This window comes from Hipposideros armiger, unplaced genomic scaffold (genome assembly GCF_001890085.2).
Source record: "Hipposideros armiger isolate ML-2016 unplaced genomic scaffold, ASM189008v1 scaffold_310, whole genome shotgun sequence".
NCBI lineage: Eukaryota > Metazoa > Chordata > Mammalia > Chiroptera > Hipposideridae > Hipposideros > Hipposideros armiger.
The window spans coordinates 1,257,700-1,271,420 of NW_017731660.1; the positions used below are offsets into that span (position 1 = coordinate 1,257,700).

Consider the following 13,721-nt stretch of genomic DNA (forward strand, 5'->3'; position numbering starts at 1 on the left):
TGAGTCACCGGCAACGGCATAGACTGCAGTGGGGCTACCGTGAGTGGCCAGCAGCCGGCATGAGCTGCCGTAAGCTGCTGTGAGTGGCCGCCCAACAGCCGGCAACCTATCTGCCTCAGCCAAGAAGAGCACAATGATTATATCAACATCGGCCAGTGAAGTGACGTCCTCCATTAGACCAAAGAACAAAAGGACAGCAACTTGTCTGTTCCCCTTCCCCGATTCCCCAACGCTGTTCCCTCCAATTCCCCAATAAAATCTTAAAAAAAAAAATTTATTATTAAAATATGCTGACATATATATAAAATACTATAAATTCAAAAAACCAACATTATATATCCCTTTTGTTTTTACTTTAGAAGTTGCTAGCTTATATGACAATATATGATAAAACAGAATTTTAGAGAGGACAAATGTAAAAATCTGAATAACTGCTGCAATTTTATGTGCTTAAAAAAGCGCCTGCTAATTTATCTAGTTAGGTCACTTCAAAGGAGTCAGTGAAAACTCAGGGAGGATGAAATTAGACTCCATTCATTTACTTCACTCTGATATTTGCTATTTAGCTAATTTTGGAAGCTTATATGTTAAAGCTTAATGTATTCTCTCAAATTCAAAATTTATTAAGATTCATCTTTAGCAAAGAAGTTTTACTTTTAATAACAAGTTTGCATACTATCTACACAAATGATTATAAATACAATTTTAGAGGATACTTGTGGTAGGTAGAACCCTAAAACAGCCCCCCAAACTACGTATCCTGATTTTTGAGACTGTCAATAGAGGTGATACCGCACCTGTGATTATTTACATTACCCAATAAATGAGATTCTGCAGGTATAATTGAGGTTATTAGTCAGCTGACTCTGAGTTTAACAAAAAAGAGACTACCCAGGTGCTCCTGACCCAATGATCAAAGCAGAATTTTCTTCAACTGGTGGCAAAAGAGGAAGCCAAGGAGATCTGAGGTACAAGGGAGATTGACGCACCAGTGCTGGCTTAGAAATGGTGACAAGGTATGTGAGTGCCTTAAGGAACTGACTTCTGCCAACAACTCGCGTGAGATGGGAAGTGACTGCATTTCCCCAGTGTCCAGTCAAGGTCAGCGCAGCCAACATCTCCATTAGTCTTGTGATTCCCGGAGCAAAGAACCCACCGACTTCTGACTGACAGAACTACGTGCTAACAGGGGGTGTTATTTTAAGCCATCCCGTTTGTGGGAATTTATTATGCAGCAATAGGATACTAACACAACACCGAGGAATTACCTACTACTAGGAAAAAAAAGAAAATCCACTGAATATACAAATGCTACGTTTTCCAGAATGCTTAGGTTCCAAGTTGATTTGTCAAGCTGTTTCATGTTGAGAAAAACATGTGTAAGACTAGAAGGGTTAACTCTTAGGAAACGGGGAAAACTGAAATCCAGAACAAATCTGAAACATTCTAATCAGATTTTAATTACAGCAAAATAAAATTATACATCCAAAAAATCTAGATATTTCAATTTCAAACTCAAATCTACCATAAATCAGCAAAACTTACCCTATTTTGAAAAAATGATGCATGAAAATGTGATGTTGTAGCAGATATTGATACTAAAGTAATAGTTTCTTCAGAACTAGGATTATGTAAGTAAACTTTTTCCATTTTTGGCATTCCAACTGGCCTGTAAAAACAAAAACAAAATTGTCACAAATGCTTCAAAGATAATTTCCAGTTGTTAAAAAAACTAGATGTTAATTTAATGCTAAACATTAAAATTATCAACTACATATCCAAATATATAAACCTACTTACACTATTTACACTGGTTTAAAGTTACACACAACAATGCATTTAGCCACTCCACTAGTGTTTACTGAGGGACAGCTGTCGGTCAAACAGTGAAGGAGTCTCCACCCAGGTGAGGCCTCTCCCGTCCAGCGGGGAAGCTGCTGAGACTAACATAGACCCTCTGTCTCACTGCAACACGGGCTTGCCTTCCTACATATCCTGAATCGAGTCCTCTGCTCCCGAATTCCACTGATACATGTGCTTCAGTTCAGGAGGAAAAACGGGCAGTTACATGAGATCTGCCTCATGAGTTTGGGTCTATTACGATCCTCATTTTATAGATGAGGACACTGAGGCACAGGAAAGTTAATTAACTCGCCCAGTCATACATGGCACCTGAACGTGAATGTAGGCCATTGGCTCTGGCCCACGTTCTAAGCCACACACTACCTCCCTCCTCTGAAAGGATCAGCAGTCTGTGTGTGAATCTGGAGCTCCCCTTCGGGATCACCTCCCAAGGCTTGGCTCCTGCCTGTCCTCCTACACACAACAAGACAGAAGCTAAGCTCACATCTCCAGCAGCAGGACCTGTGAGGAGAGCAGTGTATTAGAGAACACAGTGATGTCGTGATGGACCACCATGCAGTCTGACATGCAGGCACTTCTCCACTCAGTAACACTGGGCTGGGCCACATGACTTGCTATGGCCAGCGAAGTGTGAGCAGAAGTGGTATCTATGATTGAGATTTAAAAGCCTTCTTTCACTCTGTCCTCTGCCAAGAAAATGGCATTTTCCAGATAGCATCCTCTTTCAGTCTAAATCCCACTGAGGTTGTGGGTTTGGTTGTGGTCACAACATAACCTAGCACAGGCTGAATATGAATAGTGCAGACTTGAAGCTGGAAGGGTGAGACCAGGAATTAAAAATAGGCATGATGTCAAGGAGACATGACAAGGTAGCAGGGAACTGAAGCAATAAATCACATAAAAAACAAGAGAAATATTGGTATAAAAATATGAGATATAAAGGTAATAGATGAGATAGGCAGATAAAAATCTAGTAGTGACCTGGAAGATCAGACTGACGATTTAGTTCAGAATTCCGCAAGAAAGAATACACATTTAGAATATTTTTAAAGATAAAGCTATAAAATCAAAGAAAAAATAGAGAAATGTGGGGTATAAATAGAAATATTAATATTTGGAAAATGGAAAGTAGAAATATTTGAAGAATATGGGCAAAAATAATGGGCAAAACCCAAAATTTAAAAAAAGATGAAGTAATTTTTGATTGAAAGGGTTTTTGAAGTGTCAATGTCATCTAAAATAGCACGAAAATCTAGTTCACCAGCGCTTTACTCATCTTCTACAGCTTCATCTACTATTGAATCTTGGATTATTTTAAGCATTTCATTTTTTTCTGAAATGGAGTTACAGTATCTTTCTTCCATATTACCCAAAAAAGTCAGGGTCATATACCTGAGTTCTAAAAATTATGTGAATGAGAGCTCTTCACTGTGTTTTGTAAACATTTAACACACCTCGAAGGCTTTCAGACCAGCTGGGGAATTTCGGTAATGCTGACAATGCAGACCTGCCACTTTGCCAAAGTGGGACAATGTGGAGCTGAGCACCCTTAGCTCCCAGGGGAGAGTGGCTGTGCCCAGACAGCCCATGACAGGCAGATGCCACAGGAGACACCCCCTCCTCTACCCAGAGAAGCAGAACTCTGCCCAGCCATCACGAGGGCCAGCATCTTCCTGTGGCCACGAATGGGTCCTGAGGAAGGGGTTGAGGGGTACCCAGAGGGAAGCTTATGACAACACAGTCAGGGTTAGGAAGCAGGGAGCTGAGTGCCCTCAAAGTTCTTCAGAGCCAGGAGCCCCCAACGCATGGAATTCCTCTTGCCTTGGGGGGAGACTTTCTCAGGAGCTGGATCCTCACTCCTGGGTGGGGACACAGGATCATGACACCACTACGTGGGTATAGATCCAGCTGGGGCCTCAAGCTACGGCCATGATGCTGCAGGGAGAAGCTGTGTGAAGAGAGCATGGAAGATAAAATTCTTCTTCCTCAAGCTTTATGTAAACATATAAGTAGAATAACAGTCACAGAAATAAAAATGTCCCCCTTAAATCCTGGAAGTGCACCGATGACATGCTTTCTTCAACTAATATACATTTACAATTAGATGTCCTGTAGGCTGACAACCAGTGTTCGCCTCTCTGAATTCGTTTTTTTTAATTAATTAATTAATTTATTTTTTTAGCTGAGCCATCCTGCTACCTATTGGCAGCTTAGCGGCTGCTCAACATGGGCTGGCCTCGAACCGCTGTTGCTCAGAGCTCAAACTCTTGAGCGAGCTCTTAACCAACTGAGCCATTCAGCCGGCCCCTCTGAATTCGTTCTTAATGTTTTTCCTCCATGACCTCTGAGCCCTCAATCTCAGTTAAGAGGAAGAAGACAGGGTGTGAGAGGACAGGTAATCTGGGGATCCTTTAAAAAGACAGGACTGAAGGTGGGGCACTGCAGCAGAGTTTGGAGGTAAGGAAAGACACGGGGAGCTTCCAGAAGCCTGGCAGCAGGGTGTGAGGCCTAGGAAAGGCCCTGGGCCACACCCTGCAGAAACGAACTCCTGCTCAGAGGAGAAGGGCCATGTGCTTAGGTTGTTCAAAAAGTCTGGAGTAACAAGGAAGGAAGGTCTCAGGAAGGAGCCAGCAGGCTTGCCTGGTGGTGCGCTCAGCTGAGTGAGCGGGCCTCATGGAGCTGGGCAGCCCACAGCACGGGAGGCAGAGGACGCTGTCCTTGGACAGACCTGCTTATCAACTCCTAGGAACAGCTTCCCCTCCAGCCCTCCTCTCCAGAGTTCCCTGTGATGTGAGCAGAACTCATGACCAAGTGGGAGACTGAAGACAGAAGTCACATGAAACCATGAAAAACTTAGGTCAAGTGCTAATTAACTCGAGTACTTGTAAATAAATACACAATGCATTAACGGCCTTCCGCTTTTTAACAAACCACCACAAACACAAAGGATTAAAGCGACACCCCTTATTTTCTTACAATTCTGTAAGTCAAAAGTCCAGCACGTATATAACACTGTGATTGGTTTAGCTGCTCAGGGCCTCACTCATCGAAGCCCAAAGTCCTCTTCTAAGCTCCTCCAGGTACCGGGTAAAATTTAGGTTGCTCCCAGTCTCCTGCCATGAGCTGCCTCCGTTTCCAAAGCCAGCACCAAGAAACGCCTTTCCATCAAATGCCTATCATGCTTAGAATGTCTGACATTTCTGTTTTAACTGCTTCAGACAAATCTGAGAGGGCACAGGTGATCAAGTCAGGTCCCCAGATCACCTCCCTATCTTAAAGGTCAACTGATTTGGGACTGTAATGACATTTTCAAATTCTTTCCAGCAACACCCAGGTTCATGTTTGAATACAATAGGGAGAAAACGTGTGCATCTCAGAGGCCAGGAGTCTGGGGACCGTAAGCAGCACATGTGACTGCTTGGCTAGACAGGTAGATTTGAAAATAAAACAAAGATTTCCAGTGCCTGCCAGTGCTGGTCCTGCTTGTCTCCATCAAAGGCAGGAGGAGGGCCAAAGAGGGCAGTGTGAATTATTTTAGACAAACCAAGCCGAATCACATATACAGCTGTTCGCTGTCTGCTCTGGCAAAGCTAAGTCATATTGTAGATGAGTCTGAGGCGCAAAATAATAGGAAGGAGGAGCTATATATTAGAAACTAGCTTAGAAAGTAAGCTGCAATGCTGTGATCAATGGCAGGTTCCCTAACGCCACAGAAAAGTGACACGCAATGCCAGAGACAGGTGAAAAGGGTGGCTGAGCAACGGCCTAGAGACCGACCTTATGAATGACAGTGACACAGCACTCTCAATAGCACAACTTTTGAGAGGAAGCTGCGCCAAATCAATACACAACCTGTGTCACCCCATCACCACAAAACCCAACCACCTTTCAGACACATAGACTTGAAGGCTGAGCTGGGTTGTTGGCGGAACAGCTAAAAACTGCAAAGCTAAAAGATACCAAAGGAGTCTTTAGAGAAGAGGGCCTACTTGATTTCATGGGAGTACCAAAAAGTGATAAGGGAAAGAGATGCCTTTCATGAACTGAACTAAACTGAACTTGACAATTAAAGACCTCCATTTTTTTTTATACATTTTGTTCATTGCATGAATTTGTGTGTGTGTGTGTGTGTGCGCACGCGCGCGCGTGTGTGCGTGCGCGTGTATTTTAAAGATTTTATTGGGGAACTGGGGAAGAGGAACAGGCAAGTTGTTGTCCTTCAGTCTTAGTTGTGGAGGGCACAGCTGGCTCAGCTCCAAACCCATCTGCTATTCGGCAGTCCAACAACAGCTTGTGGCCGCTCAGCTCAAGATGCTGTGTTCAATCTTAGTTGCTGGTGGGCATAGCCCACCATCCCACGTGGGATGTCGAACCAGCAGCCTTATTGTTAGGAGCACATGCTCTCACCAGCTGAGCCATCCTGCCACCTGTTGGCAGCTCAGTGACAGCTCAGCTCGGGACAGCTCACTGGCCCATGTGGGAATTGAACTGGCGGCCCTGTTGCTGAGCTCACTCTCTTAACCACCTGAGCCACTCGGCCGGCCCAATACCTCCATTTTTTGTGAGTTTGTTCAATTCCCATTTTCTTTAAGCCATTAAATCACTATTTTAAGCTTCAGATTTGAAATTAAGATTTTCCGCACTTAATTATATTAACCTGAAGATTCAGTAAAACAAGTTTCCACCCAAAGCATCTTTAACAGTCCGCAATAAAAGTTTGAACAACGGAGTTGTTATGGAAAAAGGAAGTATTTAACAGCACTGGCATGAATAACTGAGGAGGGAAGAAGGGGAGAGGTTGTCATGCCCAGGTTGCACCAGCCAATTGTTAAGGGGAGGTAAGGGGGAAGAAAAGGAGGGGAGAGGGGAAAGGGGTCAAGAGGGAGAATTAAAGAACAGATTTAAACAAAAATTGATGAAAACAAAGAAAGCCTATTTCTGACGAAAGTCAGTTTGATTAACTGACTGTGAAGGATGTTCTAGAGGGCAGTAGGGAAGATTAAGGTAGTGAAAGGAGTCAGACATGGGTTCTATAAAGTGGCCAAGACTCCAGTTGCATTCTTGCCAAAGAGCCTGGAACCCTGAAGGCCCTGGATGGCCACTGGACGCAACCTGGAGAATTAAATTCCATCCAACTTTAAGTTGTTCCAGACACTGCAAAGGATGTTTCAAAATTAAGAGTGACTTCCAGTTTAGCAAAAACAGCAAGCAATCATGGTGGACTTATGTACTGTGTGTTAAGTGTTGAATGTGACACGTGTGCCAGAGATAAACTGATAAATAGTGTGTACTCATCTCAATAGCCTTGTCTAGTAGGGTGGTGATGACCAGTGCCTGAACAGAAGTCAGGAGAAGAGGAGACGGGTAATGAAGACTCTAACTCCATTTTTGATGTTTGAATGCTGACAGTTTTCAAGCTCTACTGTGTCCCTTCTCCTTGCACCCCACATCTGAACAAAGCAGGAAGCCTGCACACTCTCCCTCCTGGACCTAGTGACAAGTTCAAACCACACACACGCCCACCCAGCCTCCTGCCCTAACCATTACCAAAGCCAAGTCAGTCTCCTTTCTCTGTTCTCTCAAGCCACTTTTCAGACCTGCTTGGGAGCCCACCTGCTCGCCCCAGAAAGCTTCGTTATGTGAGTATAATAAACCTTTTCCTACCCTCGTGGTGTCTGTGTATATGATGTCATCAGTCTTAACATCTGAACCGCATTTTGGGTGGGCATGCAGCCCACATCTGTGGAAGCACAGAGGCAGGCTGGGGACGCTGGCTTTACAGAGGAGGTGACACTCTACAGCACGAAGGTCACCAGGGATTCAACAGGCCAGGGAGCTGTCATGGACTTCAAATGGAGGGGCCGCACACTGTACGATTTCTCTTCTCTGGGTCCACACAGGGACAACATCTGGGAGACATGGCCACTCCCACACAGCCTCCTTGTCTGACTGGTGGGGCAGACACCTGCTCTAAGCCAGACGTGATCACTGCACTACTCCTGCAATTTGTCAAATGAAAGGAAAAGCGATTTTTCTCCAATGGAGAGAGGCAACAGAACATGAGTCTGAGGAGCAATCAGTGATCTGTTTTCACACTGTAGGGAAGAACTGTTGGGAGTGGGGAGAATAAGCCAGTGCTGAGGGGCAGAGATACGAGACAGAGGAGTCCTGGTGGCGTGGGACAATGTGGATCCGGTGTCCATGGGTGCCAGCTGCATCTTGGGCCTCCCTGCAGTACTCAATGTCCCTTTTAATTCACACTCATTTCTGCCTCAACTCGTCTCTGTGAGATTTCCATCCCTGAGAAACAAATAACTACCGAAACAGAGGGACAGGCACTCTGTACTCACCATTAGTTTCCTTACACCACCAGCAACGGCACTGCACTCATGTATAATGTCCTACATGGAAGTGCGTGCTGAAGAATACAGAAATGAAATGGCATTACGTCTGCCACTTGCAAATGACTCAGAATCAACAAAAATATGAAGTAAAATATGGCAAAATGTTAGTTACTGAATTTCGGTTGTCTGTGCACTCACGATCTGTTCTACTTTTCCAACTGTAAGAAAGCTCCCATAAAAATTCATTTTATAGGGGAGACTCTTAAAGTATGTATAACATGCCTTTGAGCTTAAAAGGATCAGTATTTCAGAACATGGCAAACAGTTCCCCACAGATATGATTTAGGGTGGGGTGGCATATGAGAAAGCAAAGGGCAGATTTTATGTTAGACATTTAGCATTTATCCTGAAGACATCAGGAAACCATTAAAGAGTTTTGGGGGGAGGAGTGGTGGATAGTAAAGAGATTTCTCTGTTGATAGTACAGATCGCAAACTGGAAATGGCAGGCACGTGGTGACAGTCTAGATAAGAAGTGACCAGGGCCTCAGCTAGGAGGAGAAGGGGAGCAGTGAAAGTCAGAGAAGAGCAGACTTGACAAACTGACAGGATTCTGAGAACAGATTTAGTGAGGGAGGGCACGGTGCTTTGAGGGCAGGAAGGAATCAAGGAAGCTTTAGGATTCGGGCTTTGGAGACCAGTTGGCACCATTCAGAGATTGGAAATACTGAAGCAAGGCACATTGCGGTTAAGGTATTATTGGGAACTCTAGATGGGGGGTGACACAGGCATACACCAAAGGCGTGGAGGTAAGCACCTCGTAAGAAAGTGGGGAGTTGGCTGAAAAGGGCTGGGGAAACAGAAGCAGCCCCAGTTAGGGGGCAGACAGGAGCGGAATCCTGAGAGACTAGGAAAAAGGAGCCTTGGACTCAGGAAGGAGCCAGAGATGGGGTCACAAGGTGGAGGAGAGGACACTGAGAGGAGGCCACGTCAGCAGGCCATGTCCCCTACATCAGGAAAGCAAGACTAGTAAGTGTCACCTCACAAAAATAGCTGAAGGTGTGTGTTCTGGGCTGATTAATTCAGCAGTTGGATAATATGGCCGAGGGCACAAGTTGTGTTTATTTTCCCATCAGACAAGCTTTCCTGGCTTTCCCCTCAGACTAGCACCTATGACTGAAGGCTTCCACAGTACCCACCCCAGGCATCATGTACAGGCAGTGGTCAGCATGGAAGAGGAGGATTTCTTTCTTCTATCTCTTTTTTAGAGTGAAAAGAAAATCCTTCCCCAGGCATCATTTAGTAGACCTGACCTCACATTACCGGTAGAATGGAGTTACATCTATCCTGAACTGGTCACAAACAAGAAGGATGGGATTATTACAACTGCCGTGTATTTATCAGGATTCCCTAAGCTGGGAGCAGGGTCACTTTTCTTAAGGGCTGCGCAGCTGAAAAAACGGGTTGTAGTAACAAAAAGGGGGCGGGAGTAGATGTTGACTAGGTAACTAGCAGGCATGAAGAGGGGTTATTCTGTATGGAGGTATTATAATGGGATTCTTAATCCTAGTAACATTCTTTCTTTTTTTTAAAGATTTCTATTGGGGAATTGGCGGGGATGGGAATGGTGCTGGGAAATTGGGGGAAGGGGAACAGACAAGTTGCTGTAGTTTTTGTTCTTCAGTCTAGTTGTGGAGGACGCTGCTTCACTGGCCCAAGTTGGCACCATCATTGCGCTCTTCCCGGGTGAGGCACATCAGTCGCCGGCTTCTGGACGGCTGCTCACTGCGGCTGCTGGCTGCTCACGCTGGCTGCTGGCTACATACGGTAGCCCATGGCAACCCACTGCCACAGGGGCTGCAGCCTCCGCCGTTGCCAGAGACTCACAGCTGCCCAGCTCCAGGTTGAGCTGTTTTTCAGCATCTTAGCTGTAGAGGGCAGTGTCACTGGCCCTCATATGTGGGATCCAAACCGGGGTCTTCTGGCGTCCCAAGCCAGTTCTTAACCATCGCACCACTCAGCCAGCCCCTAGTAACATTCTTAATGTTATAATCTTAATAGACATTGAAGAAAGAGCAGGAATTTTTGGAGGCAGGAAGAAAAGTAGTCAACGCAGGAAAAAATTTCAATCAACTAAGTTTTATCCTTCTTATAGTGAAGAAAAAAACCACAACTACTTTAAAAAAGAATGTGTCCTAACACATCTGATTTTCTTTAGCAATCACTTCCTTCCTGACCCACTGATAATTTACTTTCTGCAGTGAAAACGTACAACTTCATTTTGTTTGTCCTAAAACTACTTTCAAGTTTCATAAAAGAACCTTAGTTCTAACAACGCCAGGCAAATTCTTTTATTCACATCCCCTCTGATTTTCCAGAGTGCAAAGTTCTCAACTAAGGAACCTCTTCATTTACATCCCTATGGTGGCTCTGTGATAATCAACTGGTTGGTCTGAACCACAGCCTCCAGAATTCCCTTTCTGGTACATTCCTGCTGAAGGTGGGTTCCCAGGCACAGCCACTCTGAAGAGCTGGAATATGGAGGGGCAGCAGCCATGGTGTAGCATACACACACCTTCTCCCAGTTCTCAAACACTAACTGGGTGCTGCTGGGAAGGGATTTTGCACACATTTAAAGCCCCTACTCAGCTGACTTGAAGCAAATTAAAAGGGCAATTTCCTAGGTGGGCCTGTCTTACTCAACTGGAAGCCCTTTCAAAGAGAGCTTAGTCCCCGCCTGAGCTAAGAGACTCCAAACAGCGGCTGACTCTGTGAGTGCTCGGCTTCCTCGGGACATGCCTGTGGACATCCCGTCAGTCTGTGCCCTGGGGACCAGCCTACTCAGCATCCTCCCTTCCTCTGCCTGCCCCTGCCCACCCGGCGTTCTCACCCGTTCCTACAACGGTGTGAGCACGCATGCGCACCATCTCCACCATCTGCCGTGCCTCTGACTGACCCCATCTGCCCCAAACTCCTGCTTTTACAAGATCCACTTCTACCTTTGTGAGGTAAAATAAACCCCACTCGGTGCTCCCAGACCGGACACAGCAGAGTTTAAAATCACGGGAGGGTGGTTTTCTTCTCCTATTCCCACTAATATGGAGCGGCACATGCATCTGCTGCTTGAGGGGGCAGTCAGTGTGACTACTACATGCTTTCCTGTGCTGTGACCGAGAGCCCACGCCAGGCTTCGCAACCCTCTTCATTGTACTATCTGAACTGGTTTGTGTTGGAGCTCATCTGTCCATTCACACGTGCTCAGCAGACCTCCTAGTTTCTCTCAGCTCAGCAGATTTCTCCAAGACTAGCACCAGTCTCTTAAAGAAATCCCATTTATCTCCTGTCTAGTCATATATTAATTCATCTATTCCTATCAGTTTTCCTTGTTCATGACACCAAATTATTCTCTAGCCTGAGTATTAACTAAAAACCTCTATATTATGCATATCCTTTCATCTCACAATTCCATTTTTAGGACTCTCTCCTGAGGAAATAGGGTTGTATTTAAATCATTAGTTTCAACACTAATTATAAGAACAAAAAGTTTCAAACACTTTTTAAAAATAAATCAATTTAACAAATATATCCATGAAACTTGATGTTCTTTGATACCAAAAAATAATGTAAAAGAAAACAGTGGAAGAAAAAAGAATGTATAATAGATTATGTTTAGAAAGCAGGTTATAAAATAGTTTATGTTCAGAAAATATGGTTATGTTTTTATAACTTAATAAACATACATAGAAAAAGAACTTGAGGATACCAAGCTCATGTACATGCTTTTCAGTGGTTGTAGGTAACTTTTTGCTTTCTTCTTTCTCCTGATAAGCATTCTCTAAGTTTACTACAGTGGATACACACTGCTGTGTGGTAAGCAAATCCCCAGTAAGTTTTGCAGTGGTGATTAAATAACCTGTGGCCTAGGGCGGGGTTCCTCACTAGCTCTTAAGGGTCCAGATATGGACTTTGAGGGGGATGCCTACAAAACCCTTGAGCCATATGCACTGTGTGCATTGCACGCATGTCAGGGGAGGAAGGAAGAAGCCTCACAGCTCTCATCTGTTCCTAAAGAGCCATGATAAAGTCGCCAGTCCAGACACTTGCGGATGGTATCTTGATTTCTCCTATTTGGGGGTGGGTTATTATTTAAGGGGCTGAAGGACAGGTAATTTGGAACAGAAATTCCCAATTCCAAGTCAGGTATTTTGTATACCTGAAAATATTTTTATCTCAAGGGATGCATGAAATTTGCAAAAATCCCTCAAAAAAACAAAGAATGAAGTGGAAAACAGTTGGATATAACTTTTGAAACAATCTCTCTAGAATGGTTACTACTAAACTTTTCACAGTCAAGATACTACTTTATAAAAATTTTGGTATTGTGTACCGAGCTCCTCTATACCCCCCTCATATATGCCCATATGCCCATGTACCCTTATACTGTCATAGTCTTAGAATAGAGTTTGCCCGGTTTTATTCTGATCCACTCTAGAATGAGGGTTACACTCAAAGAGAATTTTACTGGAGTGAAAAGTCATTATTTTTAAAATAAACGCTCTTGGTAAGATCAGGATACATTCCATGTTTCATTAAATATCTTGCATTTAATAGAAGGAAACTATGGGTGATAAATTATTGTGACTGGATTAAGAACTCTATGTTCCTGCAATCTCAACACTGTACCTAAACCTGTTTTATAGGACAGAATAGTGATATATTTCCTATCTGAACATCACGGTCTGCTAAACTCACGTACACAAGTCAATTTTACCTACATTAATGCCTATTCCCAAAGACTGACCATCTAAAGTGCACAAAGCAGCGTGCAAACTTCTCTCCACACTCCCACCCCAAAAATCCATGAGAATCTCTGTAAGAATATAACCTCCTGAAAAGACGGAACTGCTATCATGTTACCCTGAAAATAAGACTGGGTCTGATATTAATTTTTACTCCAACCATCTACATTTATTCATGTTCAAAAATCTACATTTATTCAAACAGTCATGTCTGACTGACGATCTTAACTGGGGCTTATGTTTGGGGTAAGGCTTATATTACAAGCATCCTGAAAAATCATGCTAGGGCTTATTTTCTGGTTAGGTCTTATTTTCGGGGAAACACGGTATTAGAGAGCCTACTTCTAACGCTAACCACTCCATCACCATGGATCATGGATTTGTACGAGCACAACATCTATTTGATTATGCTAGGTTTGAGATTATAAATAATTTATACCTAATGTGTTTAAACAGTAAGACGTTTAAATACAGCTTTGACAATATTAAAGAAAATTACAACTTTCATTTACTGAAGCAGAAGAGATTTACATATGGCCTACCCCCCACTCCCCACTTCCCTTTTGAGTTCTTTGCTCTGCTAACTTACCAAGGGGCGTTGCTTTAGCAGAGATACCATTTGAGATGTTCTTTTTATCCACTTGCTAAGTTGGGGTGGAACCCAATGTGGCTTAAGACTTGTTATTCCCTGAGTGCGTCTGCGATGTGCAAACTGA

The 13,721-nt window shown here is 43.9% G+C and overlaps 1 protein-coding gene across 2 annotated transcripts in view; it reads right to left on the reverse strand.

The window, feature by feature from the left end:
- The window catches only part of TMEM131 (transmembrane protein 131), a 206,234-nt gene that overhangs the window by 106,665 nt on the left and 85,848 nt on the right, over positions 1 to 13,721 (reverse strand). For both annotated transcript variants that reach the window (XM_019660042.1, XM_019660041.1), the window contains exon 5: positions 1,546 to 1,669. In XM_019660042.1, the coding sequence (XP_019515587.1) occupies positions 1,546 to 1,669 (124 nt within the window). The remainder of the gene's footprint in view (positions 1 to 1,545; positions 1,670 to 13,721) is intronic.